The 23,953-nt window shown below is 38.1% G+C and overlaps 1 protein-coding gene across 7 annotated transcripts in view; it reads right to left on the bottom strand.

Annotated features, from left to right (window-relative positions):
* MED13 (mediator complex subunit 13) overlaps window positions 1-23,620 on the bottom strand; it is a 96,494-nt gene extending 72,874 nt beyond the window's left edge. For 2 of the 7 annotated variants that reach the window (XM_036340204.1, XM_036340209.1), the window contains exons 1-3: window positions 23,435-23,620; window positions 21,477-21,711; window positions 10,764-10,932 (exon numbers count right to left, since the gene is read on the bottom strand). In XM_036340204.1, the coding sequence (XP_036196097.1) occupies window positions 10,764-10,932; window positions 21,477-21,711; window positions 23,435-23,500 (470 nt within the window). In that variant the 5' untranslated portion in view covers window positions 23,501-23,620. Of the gene's footprint in view, window positions 1-10,763; window positions 10,933-18,863; window positions 18,976-21,476; window positions 21,712-22,519; window positions 22,739-23,434 lie in introns of those variants that run through there. The other 5 variants (XM_036340203.1, XM_036340208.1, XM_036340207.1 and 2 more) reach the window with 4 other exon arrangements.
* Window positions 23,621-23,953: the final 333 nt, after the last annotated feature.

Here is a 23,953-nt window from a genome sequence, read left to right as displayed (position 1 = left end):
TTCTATTATGTTGTAACGCAAATGTAGCCATATTTGTGGTTTTGAGTGTCCTCTTTTCTGACATAATTTTTCTATAATTAGGTTGAGTTATAGAGCATATAAATATACAATATAATTTCTAAGTAGCATTTTTATCTTAGTAAACCATTAATGTTTCATTTCTGAGAGGGATACGTCCATTATATGTATTGACACAAAACAGGCAGAAATCAATTTTCAAGGCATTTTTCTCTCTAAACAATAAAAAAGGACATGAGAATTTAAAAGCAAGACAAAAATGCTTTTAAAAATAAGAAAAGTTTACATTCCACTGGTCAGAATGACTAGAATACATTTTTTAACAGTATAAGATTTTTACAGGTTTTTCAGGAAACCTTACAAGGCAAACTATCTTAGTAGAGGAAGTAAAATTTAAGTGTTCAAAGGGGGAATTGCTAACTGAAACTACTACGCATGTCAAGAAAAACATTTATTAAGGAAGTGACTCAAGCAAGAATAATCTAGTAGGTAGAGAAATTATAATTTGATTAGTTTTAGGAATCAAGTAAGTATGCTATACAAATGATTATGAATGCTGTGTGCTTTCTCAGTAACTGAGTAGCAGATTTTAAATCTGAATTGCAAATACTTCCAACAACATTTGCAAGTATAAGCAACAACCTCAAACAGTCTGATGTTCTTTATCTTTAAAAGGCAAAGAAGATAGGAGATCTGAATTTTATATCCTCATATTTACTGTTCTGTTAATTAGTGAAGTATAGTTCTTAAAAATATAACTTTCAACTATACATAAAATATTAAATGAGAATAAAAAATGGATATTCAAAATGGATTTTTGCCATGACATAAAAAGCAAATGATCTGACTAAAAATTTTCCTAAACAGATTACTATAATCTAGTGAATGTTAAAAAGAAGTGCATTACTTAAATTCTAATAAATATTATTTAGGAAATTAAATGTTAATCTGATATATATAAAAATCAAGGCCCATAAAAATGAAGGCCAAATATAGACTTTCCATATGTCCAAAGAGCACATGACAATCTTAACAACTTTCAAATCAGAAAAGAAAATTTGGCTCTTTGATGTAAAGTGATCCATTTGTCTCCAGGGGGTCCTGGTAAAAACCTAACATTCCAATATGCAAAATATATGATCAATTTCTCAGCTCTATTTATCTGCACTGCCCTATACTCACCAGCAGTTCTCAATTGTTGTCTATGATTAAGTAGAACATCCCCTCCTATATAGTGCTAGCATGTTCTCAAAATGTAGGTTTACAGTTGTGAGTTCAAGAAACAGAGTTTATTCTTGTATTACTTATTAATTACTGTATTGTTTTCCATACGAACAGCTGTAAACCCATTTTTGCCCACCCCTGTATAGTCTTATCTAATTATAAAATGGTTTAAAATAAACCAAGTTTGTGCATGACCTAGGAGAAAAAATTATACATTCTAAATATGAGATAAAATTTCTGAAATTCTTATTTTACAAGCAATATTCTAGTCAGAAAATATAGGGCCAAAAGAATGGTAATACTGCCATACTAAATTCAGAATAGTTCTTTCAAGGAGAGGTATCATTGATAATATTTTTGGTACTTAGCACTTAAAAAAAGTGAAGTTAATCCCAGCCGGTGTGGCTCCCTGCTGAACCAGGAGGTCACGGTTCAATTTTTGGTCAGGGCACATGCCTGGGTTTTGGGCTGGATCCCCAGTGTGGGGCGTTCAGGAGGCAGCTGATCAACGATTCTCATCATCATCAATATTTCTCTCTCCCCCTCTCCCTTACTCTCTGAAATCAATAAAAATATATTTAAAAAAGAAAAAAAGTATTGCAGAGAATACCACTGCTCTCCAGGGGCTTACACTGTAATAACCAAACCAAAAGGTATGAGTGAGGCAAAATTTACAGGTGAAACTTAACAGTCATCTGTTGTAGAAAAATGTTCCTCATTTAAGTACTGAAATTAAAAGATTCTTTATTCCTAAAACAGAAAATGAAAATATGCTTATAGATTAAAACTAGCTGTTATATAACAGTTTAATGTGTGTACTGCTTTAGGAGGCTCCATATCTAATCTATTTTTAGCATTTCTGTTAGGTAGGTATAGACAAATGATCTTATTTTGCTGGTAGGGAAGTCAAGGCACAAAGAAATTAGATGGCTTACGATCATAAAACTAGTTAAAGGGAATGATGGTTTAAAGCCCTAGTCATCCTAACAACCAATTAAAAATGGGCAAAGGACTTGATATACATTTATCCAAATAAGTTATACTAATGGCCACCAAACACACAGAAAGATGCTCAACATCATTAATTACTAAGGAAATGCAAACCAAAACTACAATAAGATACCACTTCATACCCATAAAGATAGTTAAAAAAAAAAAAAAAGAGGAGGAGGAGAAAGGAAAAAGAAAAGAAGAAAAGAAAAAGAGGATGTGGAGAAATTGGAACCCTTTTTCACTGTTGATGGAAATGTAAAATGGTGAAGCCACTATGAAAGGAGTATGGTGGTTCCTTAAAAAGAAAAAAACTAACATAGAATTACTATATAATCCAACAATTCCACTTTTGGATATATTCTCAAAAGAACTGAAAGCAAGGACTGAATAGACTATTTTTACACCAATATTTATAGCAGCATTATTTAGTATAGACAGAAAGCGGAAATAACTCAAATGTCCATGGACAGGTGAATAAACAAAAAGTGGTATAAAAATACAACAGAACATTATTCTGCCTTAAAAATGAATGAGGGGAGAAACCAAGATGGCGGCATATACTTGCTGCCTCTCAAAACCACACCAAAATTACAACTAAACGGCAGAACTACTACCACCCAGAACCGCGGAAAAGCTGGCTGAGTGGAAATTCTACAACTAGAGAGGTGAAGAAAGCGCATTGAGACCGTTAAGAAGTGCGGAGGCGCGGAAAGTGCTAGCACCTGGATGTGCCGTTCTTTAAATGGGGAGGGAGATACAAGCTCGCGCTTGCCCTGAATTCCAGTTACCGGGGAGACTTTGGGGGATCCAGCCACATAACGGAGAGAAACTAGACTGTCTGCCATTGGGACAGGAACGTGAGGGCGGCTTACTCTTAGAGGTGCTCGCAGCAATCATTGTTCCTGCACGGGTGCGCGGGGGCCCGGACAACCAGGGACTTAGCCGGTTGAGGGAAGCCATTGCCATTTGCTCTGCCCTGGTGATTCCCAGAAACCCCTCCCAATTTACAACCCCACCCAAGCTGTGCGGCATCGGCTTTTACATATGAATTGCCTGTCCTTTCGCCTAAAACAAACTGCAGCTGGGTCAGAGAGGCCCAGAGATTCCAAAAGAAGGCCCACTACCTGGCAGCAGCAGCAGCCTTGCTCACAGCTGGGCCTCATCTGGGCACTTCCAAACTCCATACAAAGAGGAGGAATCTGCAGATGTCTCTGTAGCTCCTGCTGGGCGGCCCCAGACAGTGGCTGACCTTGCACCTCCTCGGAGATGAAAACGGATTACAACTCTTCATCTCCATAAGAGACACACTCAAGGGGCAGATTCAGTGAGCACCAAAGCCCTACTAAAGCAAGTCCTACCCCATAAGGGTGTCCCCTGCGCAACAGATCTTCCAGTGTAGACACAGCTAGTCACCACAGCCTATTGGCCTGGAGGTCAATTCCTCCCAGTGATACCAACAGCAATCACGGCTTAACTACAAGACTGTGCAAACATCCCACAAAGGGGTGCACCAAAAAGCATCCACCTCAGGTGATTGGGGAGGCTGAGCCACTGGGCCCTATAGAACACCAACCACACAAGGCCACTCTATCAACTCAAGGAGACTTAGCAGCTACCCAGTACATAGAAACAAACACAGGGAAGCAGCCAAAACCACAAAGAAACAAATCACAAATGAAAGAAATGGATGAAAACAAAATACTGGATGTAGCGTTCAAAACCATGGTTATAAAGTTACTCAAGAATCTTCTAGAAACCTCAGAGAAATTTAGTGAGACCCTCAAGAATATGAAAAAAGACCAATCAGAAATTAAGCATACACTGACTGATAAAGAATAATATACAGAGATCCAACAGCAGACGAGAGGATCCCAAGAATCAAGTCAAATATTTGAAATATGAAGAAGCCAAAAACACCCAACTAGAAAAGCAAAAAGAAAAAAGAATCCAAAAATATGTAGGTAGTGTAAGGAGCCTCTGGGACAACTTCAAGCATACCAACATCCAAATTATAGGGGTGCCAGAAGAGCGAGAGCAAGATATTGAAAACCTATTTGAAGAAATAATGACAGAAAACTTCCCCTACCTGGTCAAAGAAATAGACTTACAAGTCCAGGAAGCACAGAGAACCCCAAACAAGAGGAATCTAAAGAGGACCACACCAAGACACATCATAATTAAAATGCCAACAGCAAAAGACAAAGAGAGAATCTTAAAAGCAGCAGAAGAAAAACAGTTAGTTACCTACAAGGGAGTACCCATACGACTGTCAGCTGATTTCCTACAGAAACTATGCAGGCCAGAGGGAGTGGCAAGAAATATACAAAGGAATGAATAGTAAGAACCTACAACCAAGATTACTCTACCCAGCAAAGCTATCACTCAGAATTGAAGGTCAGATAAAGAGCTTCACAGACAAGAAAAAGCTAAAGAAGTTCATCACCACCAAACCAGTATTATATGAAATGCTAAAGGGTATTCTCTAAGAAGAGGAAGAAAAAAGGTAAAGATAAAAATTATAAACAACAAAGTGACCACAAATACATATCTATCAACAAGTGAATCTAAAAATCAAGTGAATAAAAAATCTGAAGAACAGAATAAACTGGTGAATACAATAGAATCAGGGGCATAGAAAGGGAGTGGACTGACAATTCTCGAGTGGAAAGGGGTGTGGGGGGTATAGGAAGAGATTGGACAAAAATCTTACACCTATGGACAAGGACAATGGGGTGGGGGGTAAGGGCATGGGGTGGGGTGGGAACCGGGTGAAGGGGAGCTATGGAGGGAAAAAAGAGGAACAACTGTAATAATCTGAATAAAGATTTATTTTAAAAAAATGAATGAAATTGTGGTGCATGCTACAACATGGATGCAAACCTTGAGCATATATGCTAAATGAAATGAGTCAGCCACAAATACTATATGATTCCACTTATATAAGGTACCTAGAACAGTCAAATTCATTAGAGACAGAAAGTAGAATGGTGGTTACAAGGGACTAGGAATAGAGAAAAATAAGGAGTTACTATTTTTTTTAAAAAATATATTTTATTGATTTTTCACAAAGAGGAAGGGAGAGGGATAGAGAGTTAGAAACATCGATGAGAGAGAAACATTGATCAGCTGCCTCCTGCACACCTCCCACTGGGGATGTGCCCACAACCCAGGTACATGCCCTTGACTGGAATCGAACCTGGGACCCTTCAGTCCGCAGGTTGACACTCTATCCACTGAGCCAAACCGGTTTCGGCAGGAGTTACTATTTAATGGGCACATTTTCATCTTTGGATGATGAAAAAGTTCTTCAGATAGACAGTGGTGATGGCTGCACAACAATGTGAATGTACTTAATGCCACTGAACTATAAAATGAAAAGTGGTTAAAATGGTAAATTTAGTTGTGTATATTTTACCACCATTCAAAAACAAAACAAAAAAAACAACACCCCTAATCATTCTAATTCCTAGATTATTCTATTAATTCAATTGCTTCCAAACCAGTCTTTCACCTGGAGAACTTTTAAAAATTCTAAAGCCCAGGCTCTCAGGTTAAAACACAATCATCAGTAATTTTAATCTCTCAGGGTGATTCTACATCCAGACAAGTTTAGGAACTAATGCATGACTCTGTATTTCTGTAGTCCTAATAGTAATTTTTTAAATTTATTAAATTTACAGGTATAATTTCAATATCCAGTATCCCCCTGAAAAAAAAGGATCTATACTAAAATTCCAAAGATAAACATCTTATCAGTGAATTTTGTATATACTTCTATTCACTTAGTGAATACTTTACTGACCTTATACAGTCAAGAATTCTTAGAAAGCAACAGCATATTATTCTGGTTTACTAATTCAAGTGCTCTGTAAATACTTTTGTTTCTTTTTTAAAAATATTTTTATTGATTTCAGAGAGGAAGGGAAAGGGAGAGAGAGAGATAGAAACATCAATGATGAGAGAGACTCATTGATCTGTTGCCTCCTGCATGCCTCACACTGTGGACCGAGCCCAGAACCCGGGCATGTGCTCCAACTGGCAATCAAACCATGAACTTCCTGGTTCACAGGTCCACGCTCAACCATTGAGCCATGCCGGCTGGGCTTTTTTTTTCTTTTTAATCCTCACCCAAAGATATGTTGTACTAATTTTAGAAAGAAGGAACAGAGGGAGGGAAACGATGTTTGAGAGAAACATTGATCGGTTGCCTCTCATAATTTTCATGACCTATAATCCAGCTCCAACACTTACAAGCTTTATACCTTGGACAAGTTACTTAATCTCTTTGTGCTTCAGGTTTAACAACTGGAGTAAAATGGGGATGCTGTGGGAACTGAGCTACTACATATTAAGCCCTAATTTCAAACACTGTGTAGACAATTCTGCTTAGGCAAAAATTGCTCACTCCCTTCTCCCCTTCAGAAAAAAATTCTCTATTTTCATTCATATCTAAAACCAACAGTTCAAAAAGACAGACCTTTACGAATCGTAGTAAGGCCCAGCCGGGTGTGGCTCAGAGGTTGAGTGTCAACCCAGGAACCAAGAGGTCACCGGTTCGATTCCCGGTCAGGGCATATGCCGGGGTTTCAGGCCCGATCCCCAGTGTGGGGCACGTAGGAGGCAGCCGATAAATGATTCTCTCTCATCATTGATGTTTCTATCTCTCCCTTTCCCTTCCTCTCTGAAATCAATAAAAATATATTAAAAAAATAAAATAAGAATCGGAGTAAAAAATGATAATAAGAAAAGCTTACTGTAGACAGGCTCTTTACATTATTCCAAGTCAGAGAAAAACTTAGAGGCACTCACTCTGAAATGGATGAAACAAGGGAACTCAAGCACCCAGAGATACTAGATATAGCTGAAGTGATGTATTTAAAAGAGGATACAAGTAATCCCCAATATAAGTATACAAGTATTATACTCTTTCCTAATAGGCTCCCTAAACATTGACAACAAAGTATATACTCTAGTCAGGACACTGAAGAACTGCTCTGGGAAAACTAACTTAAATGGTGGGAATGAGGGGACACACACAGACTATTGAGCAACAGGCACCCAATAAAAATGGCCAGGTCTCTAACAAATCACTCTATTAAAGCCTGCAACTTCATGCTACTCAATACATAGACCTTCCAGTCAGCATTTTAATGCCCCAAAGTCTTAAGAGTAGAAAGGGAGGTAAGTCAGACATTCGGGATCCAAACATATTACTTCTCACGTACTCCCTTTTCAGGAAACTACTGGTGGACGGCCACTACCAAAACAGTTAAACAGAAAAAAAAAGGAAATATAAGATCTAAGAAATAAGAGGCAAAGGGAATTCCCAAGATGACTGCTGTGAAACAGATCTATAGAACAACCATTTGGAACTGAAGAATGAAGGGCTCCAAAAGAGATGTTAACAGGAGAGGAAGAGAGGAAAAAAATAAAATAGATTACACAAACTTCTTAAAGGTAAGGAGATTTATACTTCTGGTAGATTGTCTAGGGGTGAATTATCAAGTTGTACAAAGATCAGGGATCAGCAAACTTTATCTGTAAAGAGCTAGAGAATAAATATTGTAGGTTTTGTGGGTCATCATTATACAATTTTGCTTCAGTGTGAAAGCAGGCATAAAATAAACCAGCAATGAGTTAGCATGGCTGTGCTACATTATAATTTTATTTACAAAACATGTGGCAGGCTACATTTGCTCTGTGGAGTGGTAGTTTACCAGCCCCTAACATAGATAATTAAATGAAAAAAGAGATAATCATTAACATTAGAAAAAACAAAAAGATGTGGAAGAAATGGAATATAATCATAATACACTATATGGCTCAGCTATAAATAATATTTATATAACCATAGTAATATAAACAACAGGTAATTGTTTTTACCATGTCTTATAATAACTATACTAGCAAGACAAGGAAGGAGTAACCAAAGAACATATACGCATATACTGATAGCCCATGGACACAGACAACAGTGTGGTGAAGGCCTGGCGTGGGGCGGGGGCTGGGTGAAGGGGGGCAAAGGGGGACATGGGGGACATCTATAATAATGACAACAATAAACAAATTAAAATAAGAAATAAAGAGATAAGGAAAGAGAGAAGGGATAAGAGTGTATACAAGTATGCCAATGTCCAAGTGTTGGGCGTTGGGGGATATCAGGAATAAAATACCTAAACCATCAATAGGAAATCAATAGATTAAGCCTGAATAACTGAAATAACTGAAAACTCAAGAATAAGTATGATATTTGCTTCTAAAACTTTAAATAGGTAAATTAAAATAAAGTTAAAAGAATTAAAAGAGATTGCCTCTGTTTTTCACATCTAATAGTTGGGATTCAGGACTGCAGCTTTTCATTTTAAATTATGGTAATCTGCCTGACTTTTTAAAACTAAAGAGTGAGCATTGCTAATTGCCTACCTGATAATCTACTTCCCCTTCCAATTGCCTACTTAATATCTATATTCTCCATTTTTTCTTACTAACCAAAAGCCTTATTTTGTTCAGAGGGGTAATGTTCCCATACAAAAAAAATGTACGTTTCTCTCAGAATAGCCAATAATATGTCAGCTAAAGTTTCCAGAAAATAATCTAGGTCAATCCCCCTTATTGCTTCTTCCCTTCCTTCCTCTTCCTGCCTAGAATCCACTGTGATTGAAGTCTGGGGATACAACACCTATAGGGACCATCAGAATGAAAGTCAAAGGCTAAAGATGACTGAGTAGAAAACTCCAGGGAACCCGAGTCCTTGATGACATTATTGAACAGATACACCAGTACTGAACTATCTACCTCCAGATTCCTTGCCAGGTAGGTAGGTTTGCAGTCATTTGCAACTGAATGCATTCCTAACAAGTATAGTTATTTTGTTCACAATAAAGGTTTACTTTAATTTTCAAAGAAGAAAAAAATGAAAGAGCCTTGATTTATCCAGGCTTATCTGGCTCATCCATTTTACTAAAACTAAAAAAGGAAGTATGACCCTAGCCGGTTTGGCTCAGTGGGTAAAGCGTCAGCCTGCAGACTGAAGGGTCCCGGGTTTGATTCCAGTCATGGGCACAAGCCTAGATTGCAGGCTCAGTCCCCAGTAGGGGGCATGTAGGAGGCAGCCGATCAATGATACTCTCTCATCATTGATGTTTCTCTCTCCCTCTCCCTCTCCCTTCCTCTCTGAAATCAACAAAAATATATATATATTTTTTTAAAAAAAGGAAATATGAAAAAACTTCACAAGCACAAGAAAAAGATGTGCACATATGACATAAAAGATAGCATCTCAATAATGATTACAATTAACAACCAAATGTTTATTTCATATCTGCACATCTTTCAGGGAAAGCAAATACATGTCCTTCATTTTATCTTCTTCCACATCCCATCTTACTATTATTTCACCTCTCTCTATTTTTTGTTTGTTTGTTTTGTTAATCCTCTTCAGGGGGATAATTTTTGCATTGATTTTTAGAAAGAGTGGAAGGGAGAGGTAAAGTCAGAGAAACATCGATGAGAGAGAAACATAAGGATTGGTTGCCTCCTGACTGGGGCCGCTTATTGAGCCTGCAACCAAGGTACATGCCCTTGACTGGAACTGCACCCACCGCCTTTCATGCTCTAACTGGCTGGGGCTATTTCATCTCTCTTGAAGCTTCACTAATTCAACAACTACTTGGCACTGAATCTTCTAACAGACTGTGCCTTACAGTATTTGAATTACAGAGAAATACAGTAGCCTAAAGCTTTTAACCGCCTCTATCTAAAACTACTCTGCAACTTGTCATAAATTTTCTTAATTCAAAGTTCAAAATAATTATAAACACTCCAAGAGTAAACATGTTTTAGAGAGGAAAACACAAACTTAAATTACTTTAAAGCAAAACGAGAGGTCTGGAAATGTAAAAGGTTAACTTAACGCAAAACAAAACTATAGGTCACTACCTTTAACAAGTATTAAATTACTTAATTTTTTACAGAGAGGAAGGGAGAGGGATAGAGAGTTAGAAACATTGATGAGAGAAACACCAACTGCCTCCTGCACACCCCTACCTGGGACATGCCTGCAACCAAGGTGCATGCTCTTGACTGGAATCAAACCCAGGACCCTTCAGCCTGCAGGCTGACACTCTACCCACTGAGCCAAACCAGTCAGGGAAAATTACTTAATTTTTAATAGAGCACTGAGAATAAACATTTCCACTAGTAATAAAAAAGTAACTTCAATGCATGAACCTCTGTTTTCATCACACATTTTTTTTCTATCATCCCAAAATAAAACTTAGGCCACTGTATTGACACACAACGTATTCCCACTGCAAGAAAATTCTTACAATGTGTAAATGAAAGGGTTAAGTGGGCAAACAAAATTGAATACTTATAGTAGTTTGCCAAAGTTAGCTCCCTAAAATATGTCTGTAATACATTAGCTTATCTTAGTCTGTAATACATTAGCTTATTTTACATTTTCTGTAAAGCCATAAATATTGACAAATAAAAAAATACCAAGTAAGAGTTTAAATACAATAGCTTACCTTTTATTTATAGGCTTTTCATCTTTTTCATAAGGCTTTACAAACCACTTGCCAATACGTACAAAGTTCCGGTTCATTAAACACCGTTCCAAAAGATTGTGAACTGCTTTGAAAAGCAGAGTACGGCATTCATAAGAAAGTCCATTCTCCCAAACTCCATCTTCCTCTTCTACCAGAGAAAAATGAAAGAAACAGAAAGTAAAGTAGTGGCACCATATCTACTCCGAGTCAAGTAAAAAGTGTTACAGTTTAAACTAAATACATAAGCCCTACTTCACCTCAGTATATTGAGCTACAATTACTTCCATATATCTGTAGACATTAAAATATCAAGTTTCAAAATTACTCCATAGGAATAAAAGGCCCAAGTGCCATGTATGCTATTAAATTACCTGAAAATTATTTTCCCACCATATAAAAATGTAACACTATATTGCAAATATAATGATTTGGTTTCTGTATCAATGAAAAGGACATTTGTGTAACCTGGGAAATATTAAACACACTCTATACCTAAGATGCCAATGTCTAAGCTAGTTCACTTATTACTTTTTCCTAATTCTTCCAAGTCATTCAGCCTGCCAAAAAAACTAGCCAGTTAATAATCAAAATCAAAATAGTTTATGTCCATCAGCATTCTAATCCATGACTCAACTATAAAATAACTATGAATAAAAAAGAAGCTTTTGGCTCAGAGCCTAACAACAAGCAGTGCATTATCAGCCACCTTAGGTCTCATTTCAACCAAAAGATTCCCATGACTCAGAATAGAATCCTCTACTTGAGGGAGAAATTTAAAGACTTAAATTTTAGCCCTAGCTGGTTTGGCTCAATGGATAGAGCATCAGCCTGCGGACTGAAGGGTCCCAGGTTCGATTCCGGCCAAGGACACATGCCTGGGTTGCAGGCTCGATCCCCAGTAGGGGGCATGCAGGAGGCAGCCAATCAGTGATTCTCTCTCATCATTGATGTTTCTATCTCTCGCTCCCTCTCTCTTCCTCTCTAAAATCAATAAAATATATTTTAAAAATAAAATAAAATAAAGACTTAAATTTTAAATGGTACTTCTGATATAAAGCTATCTTTATTAACTATACAGCCTCAATTTTGCCAGCAAATCTATTAACCATTCCAACTAACTTATAGATACTACCTCAGCATTTTAACTTTCATCATGTTTTAAACTGTTATTTCAAATACAATTTAATATCCTTCTATAGCCTACATATCTTTATAAACATTTCACAAATACTGATCATCATCTTTCAATTTAATGAGTAACAAAACCTTTCTTAATTCAATAAAAATGTATACACTACACCAAGCATGTCAAACTTGCGGCCCACAACAAATATTTTTGCAGCCAAGCCAATAGTACAATATGTAAGAAACATTTTAATAAAAATTTCATAACTTAATTTTTACAATATCCTGTTATACATAATAATTATTAATAACGAACTACAACGTTCACTAATGATTGATTACTATAATCATGTTGCATTCATTTCCCTTACGCGCAGGCGCACCACTTCTCTCCACTAATACTAGCAGCGAATATTTTAGCAGCCAATTGCCATATCATTAGTCTTGGACTGACTTGTTTGGTGTGCATAACAGGAAATATTTCGCTTTCGGAGAACAAGAAAAATAGGTTTATTTATGTTACCCTTATTAATTTGTGCAGTTATTTGGTGTCTGGAAAGTTAATGTTCAAGAAAAAATATTAATATTAAAATGTTCTATTATTTTATGTTGATTACACATTTATTTCAGCCCTTTGTATTCAGCATGTCTCTATCAAAATAAACTTATGTTTCTATGAAAATTGAAGCTTTTCTGTGTGTGTGTCCCACATAAACTTAAACCTTGTTTTTTTTGGCCTGTGTTAGCCTGAGTTTGACATGCTTGCACTACACCCATAGAAAAATAATAAACTATGATGCTTTTGAATAAAAGCAGAGACATTAAGAAGTGACGCATGGGCCCAACCAGCATGGTTCAGTGATTGAGCACTGATCTATGAACGAGGGGGTCATGGTTCAATCCTCAGTCGGGGCATATGCCTGAGCTGAGGGCTCAATACACAGTATGGGGCATGTAGGAGACAACCAATCAATGATTCTCTCTCATCACTGATGTTTCTATCTCTCTCACCCTCTCCCTTCCTCTCTGAAATCAATAAAAAAATATATTTAAAAAAAAGTGACACATGGTTTATATCCATAACTTGCACAACAAACTGGTAGAATAAACATTAACTAAAACTCATAATGACTGAATTTTAAACTTTAAGGTTGAATTTGTTGTTCTTTAAAGAGTCTCCTAAATTATAGTCATCTTTCAAATTAACTGTTACTTCTTAAAAGGTAAGCTTTAAGAAAGGATAAGTTTTTGAAAATGACAACTTAAGAGTTACAATAATTTTTAAATCAACATCTGGCACTAATATTAAATTTAAAAAGTTCTTCATATTCTATTATGTTATAGACATTCTTATCTCCTTCTATTTAAAGCCTTAGCTTTATGAGTTTCACTTGGTTGAACAGTAGGCTAGGAGAAAAGGGAAGTAGCACATAGTGACATTGCTTTAATCTGGATCACAAGCATATTTGTGAATTGCTAAGAGAAAAGAAACCTTTCTCAATCAATCTATTTTCAGCTTAATCAGTTCCTATCATTTCAAAATTAAATAGCTATATTAAGAGTTTTGTCTCAAATTATAACGATTATTAAAAATACATGTCCTTAATTCCAAGAGAATTACGCTGAAAATACCTCCCAACTCTTCCCTTCTTTATAATCTATTTAATATACTTTTGTACTTTACTTTTGTTGCCTTTTAACTCAAAAATCCTTACCTTCTAAGAAGCACATGGTTGTAACATCTGTCCTACACAAGTAGCCTTTATCAAAATCATTTTTCCAACTACTTCTAAGTTTTAAAGCATCAAAAACCCAAGACACAGCTACCATTACACATCAAAGTTATAGTCACCATAAACTTCAAGTATCAGAAAATTATGCACTTAAAACCTAAGACTGAATTTGCCTTCTTCCCCAAAAGAGTAAATTAAAAAACCTTTGGCATAGTAGAGGCTATAATACAATAATTTATATATTTTCATATAAAACTCTGAAATTTTTGCTTTTGTTCATTAAAAAAATTCATTTCAGTTAAACCTGTAGTTAAATGATTTAAGAATACTAAATATAGTTTAGAAAATTATTCAGTATTCATTTTCAAGCATTTCTCCCTCATTGCTCTAAATTTTAATCTAGAGAAACTCAGGTGAACTCAATTCTCATTTTACATTATATCCTCAAATGCCCACAATTCTCATTAACACTAAATGAGGATAATGCATAAAACAAAGAAAAACAGACCACCTCTTAGGATTTTCCAAAGCGAACAAATCTCTGAAGTACATCTTCACCTGTGACAAATTATATTACACTAATATAATATCATTTTTCATTGCTGAGGAAATAATGAGAATTAAGTTCTAATAGCACTCAATAAAAAGCCTGAAAGGAAGGGGGCATCATTTAGAAACAAGAAGCCTACTAAGCCAAGCTTCTAATACCCTAATCGTATTTAGTAAAAGGCTAATATGCAAATCGACTGAACAGCAAAATGACCGGTTGCTATAGTGCGAACTGACCACCAGGGGGCAGACACTCAACACAGGAGCTGCCCCCTGGAGGTCAGTGCGCTCCCACAGGGGGAGTGCCGCTCAGCCAGAAGCCAGGCTCAAGGCTGGCGAGTGCAGTGGCGGTGGCAGGAGCCTCTCCTGCCTCTGTGGCAGTCGGACATTCCCTGAGAGCTCCCAGACTGTGAGAGGGCACAGGCTGGGCTAAGGGACCCCACCCAACCCCGAGTGTAACACCAGGCCACTAGTGTTATAATAATCCTAATAAATGTACTTCTCTACATGTTGTATTCAAAGATATGAAAAGTGAAATGGTACTACTAAGACATAGTGATCTGCACCTCTTACACTAATTAAAACAATTCCTCAAATCTCAATGACAGCATTGTATTAGGAAAGGGAAGGAAAGAGAAACACATGGCAAATCTTTACCTACCTCTTTTGAACTTAATCAACCATAACCTAATGGAAAAGGTCTGCTTAATGCATTTAAATAAATGTCTTCTTCCTCTAGTATCTGTATCCTTAGAGAAAAGTTTCAATTCTGGGTTTTCAGTACTTTCCCATTACTATTAGCATTCAAACTTTTAATCACTGCTACGTATTTTACAAAGTATTTATTTAAACAACGCAAAAGTTCAAATGCTAAATATGATTACTGTATTTTTTTCCTGAGGACACAAATTATAGTGATACCAAAGTATGTGGTAGGTCATCAAAATAATGCTCTATGAGTGGGGCAAAGAAACAAAAAACAAAAAAGCTAACACACTTGGTACTCATACGCAACATTTTTCTCAAAACTGACATCTTTAAATATCTCTAGTGATAAGCTGGGAGAGAAAGAATCTTTTCCTAAATAATTCTGACAAGCTATTAGAATGCAACATACACTAATGATTAATAAATGGGTCGCCCTAACCGGTTTGGCTCAGTGGATAGAGCGTCAGCCTGCGGACTGAAGGGTCCCAGGTTCGATTCCAGTCAAGGGCATGTACCTTCGTTGTGTACACATCCCCAGTAGGGAGTGTGCAGGAGGCAGCTGATCGGGGTTTCTCTCTCATCAATATTTCTAACTCTCTATCCCTCTCCTTTCCTCTCTGTAAAAAATCAATAAAATATATTTTAAAAAATAAATAAATGGGTCAAAATTATCATGGTAGAAAATATCATTTATTTCCTGAAAGAATAAAGAAAAATTAAATATCTAGTTCAGTGTTTGTCTTGAACAGTAACTGCTTAATCATAATTCATTCATTCAACAATATTACTGAGAGCCTTAAACTGGCAGCATCGTTAATAGATAGCAAAACCAACTTTGATTTTAAAATAGTCTAATATATTAATGATTATTTTTGAAGACTTAAACACTTTCTTGTTTAAAATGGATAGTACACAGAAGAAATATGGCAAATAAACTTGTTCCTAGAAGATTAGCCAATTTAAAAAGTTGGGTCACAAGTACTGTGGTACAGAAAATAGAAATAAATTAACTCTTAGGCTACCTGGGGCACAAAACAATTTTTTAGTTTGTAGATACCTATACTTGGCAGTTGTTTATCTGTCAATACTGCTAAAGCTGCCACTTAACGTTAAATTCCACTATAATTAATATCCTTCAATAAAAAAGCATCCAAAATTAAATTCTAAGACTAACCAACGGCCCATTTAGTTTGATAGTACTATGATGAAATTCCAGCATAATTAAAGTATTTGAACATGTTGCTAAAATCCCATTTATAGACCATAGGATTCAGGAAAAATAGGAAAAATAAGAAATATTTTTGGCTCTGAGCCTGTTTTTTAGTTTTCGGAGTCTCATCACATTCTAGTTTACTATGATTTTTTTTTTAAAAGATGCAAAGGTTGGGAGAGGGAGTAGTTTTTTTGTTTTGTTTTGTTTTAAAGTAAAGACTAAAAGCCAATGATGACAGTAATAAAATACCAAAAAGGTTAAGACACAGAATAAAAAACCCAGAAAACTTTTCTCCTTTAAGGGCACACTAATGATAGTGAAACAATCTTGCATTGAAGCAAACTAACAGTACATGTAAAATAATCAATCAGTTCTATCCACTATAGAGATTTTTAAAAAAATATATTTTTACTAGTAGCCCTGCACACAAATCCATGCACCAGTAGCTCTCTGTGGGGCCTGGCCGCTCCGCGCCCGCTGCCCAGAGGCTCTCCATGGCCCAGAGGCCCATCCACAGCTGGGCGCAGAACGCTTGCCTCATTGCTGGTGTGACGATGCAAGTATTCCATGCCCTGGCCTGGCCAGAGGCCCTCTGCGGCCAGGGTGGAATGCTTGCCTCGTCACCAGAGTGACAAAGCAAGCATTCCGCCAGGCTGCTCACGCTGCCTGCTCTCAGCGGCCACCCCCCATGGACTGGGGGACTCTGGCAGGGCTGAGAGAACTGGACGCCACCATCTTGTGACTATGGGCACCACCATCTTTGTGACAGAGTGACAGTTAATTTGCATATTACCCTTTTATTAGATAGTCTTGATTTCAGAGAGGAAGGGAAGGAGAAAAAGAAATAGAAACATCAATGATGAGAGAGAATCATTGATCAGTTGCCTCCCACACGCCCCCTACTGGGGACTGAGCCCACAGCCTGTGCATGTGCCCTTGACTGGGACCCTTCAGTTAGCAGGTGGATGCTCTATCCACTGAGCAACCAGCTAGGGCCACTATAGAGATTTTTGACCGGAGGGTTCAAGCTAAAATTTTCCCACCATCAACTTTACACTTCTATCATATAAGCACTAAACAAGGTCTGCCACAAAGTTTAAATTTTAAAAATAAATAAAATTTAAAAGGCTGCAATCAGAGAGAAGTTTTGTTCCCTAGTCTTCATTTTATCAAAACATATTGATATTGATTCAACTATCTATTCTCTTAGAGAGAACAGAGTAAAAGTTTTGTTTTTGTTTTTTAAAGTGTTTGGCTTTGCCCAGCTGGCATGGCTTAGTGGTTGAGCATCGACCCGTGAACCAGGAGGTCACGGTTCCATTCCCAGTCAGGGCACATGCCTAAGTTGTGGGCTCGATCCCCAGTGTGGGGCCTGCAGGAGGCAGCAGATCAATGATTCTCTCTAATCACTGATGCTTCTATCTCTCTTTCCCTCTATTTATTGTAATAAATAAAGTGTTTGGCTTTCCAATTCAAGGGGTATTTTGAACAAATGCTAAATAGTATTGCAAAGTACTAAAATAGGTCTTACTAAAAAGTACTGACCTCTACTACAAAATAAGTGACTGAGAATTTAAAGTATTTATCAAATCAGATTTGGGTTGCCCTAAGATTTTTACCAATTAGCAATAAAACAAGTTTATGTCCTATTTCTATACATCAGCTAAACTTGAAAGGAAGGTGACCCAAACATGTGCTACATGATATAAGACAGGCAGAAATTAAAATGCACTATGGAATCTGACCAGATGATTCAGAACTTTCAAGATCATAAAAAACAAGGGAAGCCTGAGAAAATGTCTGTCTAGAATAGCCTAAGGAGATATGACAAATGAAATGTGGTATATCCTGGATGAGATCATAGGATATTAGGTAAAAATAAAGACATTTCAAATAAAGTATAGACTTAGTTTATATTAATGTATCAATATTGATTTATTAGTTGGAAGATATACCATTCTAATGTAAAATGTTAGTAAAAGAAACTGGGTGAAGGATAAACAGGAACCCTCTATACTATTTTTGCAACTTTTATATAAGTCTAAAACTGTTCTAAAATAAAAACTTTAAAAAAACATACACTATGGCCCTGGCCAGGCGGCTCAGCTGGTTGGAGTACACCAAAAAGTTGCAGATTGGATTCCCAGTCAGGGCACATTCCCAGTTGGGACAGGTATGGGAGGCAACCAATGGGTGCTTCTCTCTCTAATCGCTGTCTGTTTATCTGTCTCCCCCTCCCCCCTTCCTTACTCTCTAATATCAATAAACATATCCTCAGGTAAGGATTAAAAAAAATTACACTATGGATGACACAAAGGTGATAAGGGGATTAAGCAAAGGCAATTCTGTACTTTTATTACTGAATACTTTAGTTCAGTAATAAAAGTACAATAAGAAAAACTGAGACTTCTAATCTTTGCAGAAAGAAATGCCTTTCCTCCTTCCCCAATAAAAAGGGCATTATTGGGAGAGATCAACCAAAGGACTTGTATGCATGCATATAAGCATAACCAATGGATACAGACACCAGGGGGTGGGGTGGGGGGTGAGGGCATGAGTGGGGGAGTGGGGGGAAAGTGAGGGGATAAGGACACATTTGTAATACCTTAATCAATAAAGGGGGGGGGAAAGGGCATTATTATCACCATAATTACAAACATTTAATAAGATGTGGTAGGTACTAAACCAAACAGAAGGAGCCTGCCTTGAAAAGCAGCCTCAAACTAAATTAACCAGCTTTTTAGTTACCACCTGGGTCCTTCCGGTTCCCCTTTCCTCAATGCTACACCTCCACTTGGAACTCAGGATTGCCTCCTGCAGCTGATGCCACCCCTACTGTCCAGATGCTCTCTTCTCAGGGGAGCTTAAAAGGAGGAAATAGAGTGCCACAGATGGAAAGAAATGAAAATGGGTTAGCTAGAGAGACAGAGGCGAAGACTAATTACCCCAAAAGGGAGGCAGACGGTGTGTCCCTGGGGCAAAGAAAAGAGCGAGACAAATAAACTCCATCTGAAAAGACCTTACTATTCTTTAAGATATGTCTGATTTAAGTGACAACATTCTAAAGTAAATGACAGGTTAAAAAAAAAAAAGTTAGAACATTATAAAAACACCACTGACTATACAACTGTTTAAAACAGTATAGGACAGTCTTTGGAAGAGCAAGTATGATTGATTATATACAACTCCTAATATATTTTGGTTTACTATTTCAATTGCTTTTATTCTGATAAAATTTTAGAAGTTATTTACCATTGAAGGGCATTCAGTTAAATCTGACAATTAAAACCTAATCTTCCAAAATTACTTTTATTCACATTCAAAATCAATATCTTAAAGTACAGGTATTACCATTTTTTAAAATTATGCTAAAATATTAAACTAGAGAAGAAATGTTTTAAACTGTAATGCAGTTTCAGAAGAAAACATTTAACTCATAACATGAAACTTAGAAAAATATCAACATAGTTTTTTAATATGCATCAAAACAGCTTACATTTAACTTTAATAGGCTTTTAACTTTCAAAACATTAGTCTCACTATGGTAAAACGAAACACTATGTATCTGCTAAAATTATCTTTGATTCCACAAAATGTATTTCATGGAATCTGGGAGAAAAATGGTCTGTTCAGATGCTCTACCAACTTTACTAAGACTGAAACCTCCAAGAAATCACTGTAGTTTATCAACAATTATAGTTTACCTATAATTTATAGTTTATCAACATTAAAACAGTCTTCAAACATTTTTGTAAGGTGGTTTTTATATCACCTAAAATCAAGAAAATAGCCGAGGTATACCCAAGTTAATGAAAGAAAAAGGAAGTGGGCAGGTTGGCTTTCGGCAATTAAAAAGCATCATCTTGCTGATGCCATAAAAGAATTTTATGTCATGAGATATATGTGTGTGTGTGTGTGTGTGTACTTATACATATATACAAACACATCGTTTTACATAATTAGGATATATTACACGCTTAGAACTAAGGGCTAACCTCTCCAGCAGAGATGTTATTAGGAAAGCTGGAAAGCTAGAAAGCATTTATCATAAAAGAATAGCAACCACTCTCAAAAATAAGGATTAACATGAAGGGTCTGTTCATTAGAAGATGAAAAGCAACCATCAAAACAAATGTAACACTTACATTCCTGCACAAAAGTTGGTCTAAGTGCTTATTTGAGATAGTCATCTGGATTACATTACATCAAAAATATAATAGGTCCTATAGGTTATAGACAACAGAAACTTCAGAGTACTCAATTTCAAATAACAATGCCTTTTTTTTTTTTTTTTAGTAATCTAAAAATCCTAAATTTACCTGCCAATAATCATTATCAAACATCTTGCTGAGTCTTTGGTACCTTGCAGCAAACAACTAATCATTTAAATTCCTATCATCAGAGATTCAGTTTACACTGACTCTTACAATATAAAGTACACAACCATCAGTATCTTTTTAAAGTAACATCTGGTCCTAAATAAAAAAATAAGATGAAAGATTTCTTAATAATTTGCTCACAATAAATTTACTTCTAGGTAACTTTTTAGATTATGTACCAACATTCTATAAAAGCTAAATAAGTTGGCACTCATCTTGATAGTCTTTGATGCAACGGTATCTAAAATAATCACTTTCCAAGAATAACCAAACTAACGTAAGGCTTCATATGTTAATAAAATAACAAATTAACTGTATGCCTTGAAAAAATATGAGAAAATTACAACATTTCTAGATACTCTTACAATTGTCTGCCTATTCATATAGAGGAAAGCAGTGGCAGAATTGATTCAAGTTAAATTACACTTGGCTTCAAAAGTATTATGTGACTTTGTTAGGAACTTTATGCTCTCTGATTTCATTTTTCTTAGGTTAATGTAACATTTCTTTCTTTTTTTAAAAAAAAATATATTTCTTTATTGATTTCAGAGAGGAAGGGAGGAGAGAGAGCTAGAAACATTAATGATGAGAGAGAATCCTACACGTCCCCTACTGGGGATTAAGCCCGAAACCCAGGCATGTGCCCTTGGCTGGAATCGAACCTGAGACCCCTCAGTCCGCAAGCTGACGTTCTACCCACTGAGCCAAGCCTTCAAGGCAGTAACATTTCTTTCTTAAGCACTACCTGAGAAATTCATGAAGAAGCTGGGTGGTGGGAGAATAAAGTTATTTAAGGTTTAAAAAGCCTGCCATAATATGGATAATTTAAGTAAAATAAAATAACCACAGTGAAATAAACATAAAGCTGAATGTTTATCTGGCTTCATACCTAAGGTTGTTCTACCAAAAAACTCTTAATACAAAAGACTTGGGGAGAAAGTATACAACATTGCTATATCATTAGCTAGAAATAAGTTGCTTTCACCTGATAAGTCATGGTGAATAAGGTCAGCAAAATTGGGATCTTCACCCCACCAGAATATCCACAATTCTCTCCTTCCAGGTCTTTGATCTCGACGCCAAACACCAAGTACATCTGCCTTAAGGCAGCGACTAAAGCTGCTCAAAATGGGGTCTTCCTCTGTCACCGGAAACAGAATAGGAGCAGAAGTTGGGCCTTGCCATACATATCTTTTCCATTTAATTCCTGTCAAGTCAGCCTGAAGAAAAGAAAGTGAGATTTTTTTTATTACTGCACATTCCAAGTCAAAAACATTCACTATTAAAGTCCCTTATTTCATCAGGACATTACAATTTTTTAGTATATGCTTAAGATCTTGAAAGCAGATTGACAAAAAAGATGCTAATTATGAAAATTCAACAATCAAAATTTTAAGTAAAAGAACAAAAAAGTTTAACAACATTGGAATGTCACTGAATAGCAAGCCAATAAATGTGCATCCCAAGGAGAAATAAAAGAAATGTAACAGTGATAAATATAAACGTGCATTTAATACTGCACACCGAGTAACATTTCCTCTCTAAACTGTTCTATTCTAACTGGTCACATTTGTTCCTTGGTGTCAAACTTGTAACAGAAAATTAATTTTTAAAGACGCATGTTTACGGAAGTCTGAACTGTAACAAAAAATTCTTGGTACTTCTTCACATATCCCCTTTAGGAAGTCAAATAGCTGCTCACAAAGAACTGTCAGATTTGTGCTAGTCTATCTGCAAAGAACCTGATCCTAAAAGTACCAAAAATAGACTGAGTCGGAGAAGACAGAAATGTAAAACCTTCGTTTGCCTTGTTATATCTGAAGAGATGCTGATTAATGGACATTGTACACACACACAAAAAAAATTTCATAGGGAGAAGGGCATTAAAGGTCTTAATTTAGCATCTTTAAAGAAATTCTTCACTCTAGCTGAGAGGTGCAGGTCTAGGTGCCAGCATGAAACGGCCGACCCATGACGGGCAGTTTACACTTGCCAGCCAGCCGCGCTCCGCCCACTCGGCTCACGTACCTATCACATACTCTCTCCGTATTTTTCAAAGCACCGTGAAAACGAAAAAGAAAAGCCACCGAAACTTTAAAGCACGGACGCTACAGCACCGTCCAATCGCGGACTGAGCATCTGCAACAGTTGGTGCCGTTTCCAGCCGTCAGCGGTGGGATGCCGCCGGCCCGGGCCAACCTGCACGCCTGTCACCTCCCTCGGCCGCCCGGACTCCTCCGCAAAACGTGGGGCCGGCCGCTCAACATTCCCAACACGCAGGCAACACACACACAAACACTCGGTGCACGAGACCACAGCCCCTCCCCGAGCCTGTGCCGCTCACACACACCTCATGTCCTAATAAAAGCAAGATGGCCAGAAATTGTCAAAACGGCAAACTGTTTTCAAAGTTTAAAGAGAAACATATGAAATGGCTTCTACTGTTCCGCACGGGGGTCTGAAACCACCTTAGGATGAAGAGACGACCCTTCTGTTAGTTTGACTCGTGTAAAAAAAAAATGGCAAAACGAAGAGATTTTTTTTTTTTTTTTTTTTTTTTGGTGAAGTTCCGGCGTCCCGTATATCGGGGGACACAAACGACCGGAGTTGAGCCATAAAGACCCGGGGGAGACCGGGCACCGGGGGGGCAGGGGGAAGCGGGGAGCCATGGTCAGCGGGAGGAAAGCGACGGAGAAGCGAGAAACTCCGAGGAAACGCCAATGTCCTGCCAGACCCGGAGCCCAAGTTGAAGACGAGACCGAGGGGGGAGAGAGTCGCAAACAAGACAAGAGGAACCCCAACTCTCCCGAAGCGGAGCCAGGGCGGCGCGGCAGCCACCCGGCCCCGGCCCGGCGGGGCCTAGCCGGGACCGGTCGGACGGACCGGCGACCCCCTCCCCCACGGCCCCGGGGCGCCCCCTCCCCCGCCGCGCCCGGCACTCACCAGGCAGAAGAGGTTACAGTGACAATCTTCCAGGCTGGCCCCGTTCGGCACGAAGGAGGAACTCATCGTCCCTCACAGCAGCCGCCGCCGGCGCCACGACCCACCATCCGCCATTACCTCCGCCTCCGACCGGAGAGAGAAACGCCGACACCGGGGAGGGCGGGGGGGTGCTGGCCGGGGGGACCGTGGAAGAGGAGGCCGCCGGGCCGCCCGCCCTCCCCACCCACCCCCCCGCCGCCGCGAGCAGCCCCCGCCGCCCGCCCGCCGGCACCCAGCCGCCCAGGGCCCGCGCCCGAGGCGGGAGGGCCGTGCCGCGCTCGCCCCGCTGGCCCGACTGCGGCGGCCGCGGAGCCCGCGGACGCTCGTCCCTCTTTGGGGGACAGAGAGGATGGGTGCCCCTTCCACCAGAAAAATAATAAATTACACAATAAATAATTAAAATCGAGTCCGGGAGGGGAAGGGCCCGAGCGCCGGAGGCTGCCCCGGGCGGGAGGCGCCCGCGGAGGGGCGGGAAGGGCG

This window comes from Myotis myotis, unplaced genomic scaffold (assembly GCF_014108235.1).
Source record: "Myotis myotis isolate mMyoMyo1 unplaced genomic scaffold, mMyoMyo1.p scaffold_m19_p_17, whole genome shotgun sequence".
NCBI lineage: Eukaryota > Metazoa > Chordata > Mammalia > Chiroptera > Vespertilionidae > Myotis > Myotis myotis.
The sequence above is the reverse complement of the archived record's forward strand: the minus strand, read 5'-3'. Positions and strand labels throughout refer to the sequence as shown.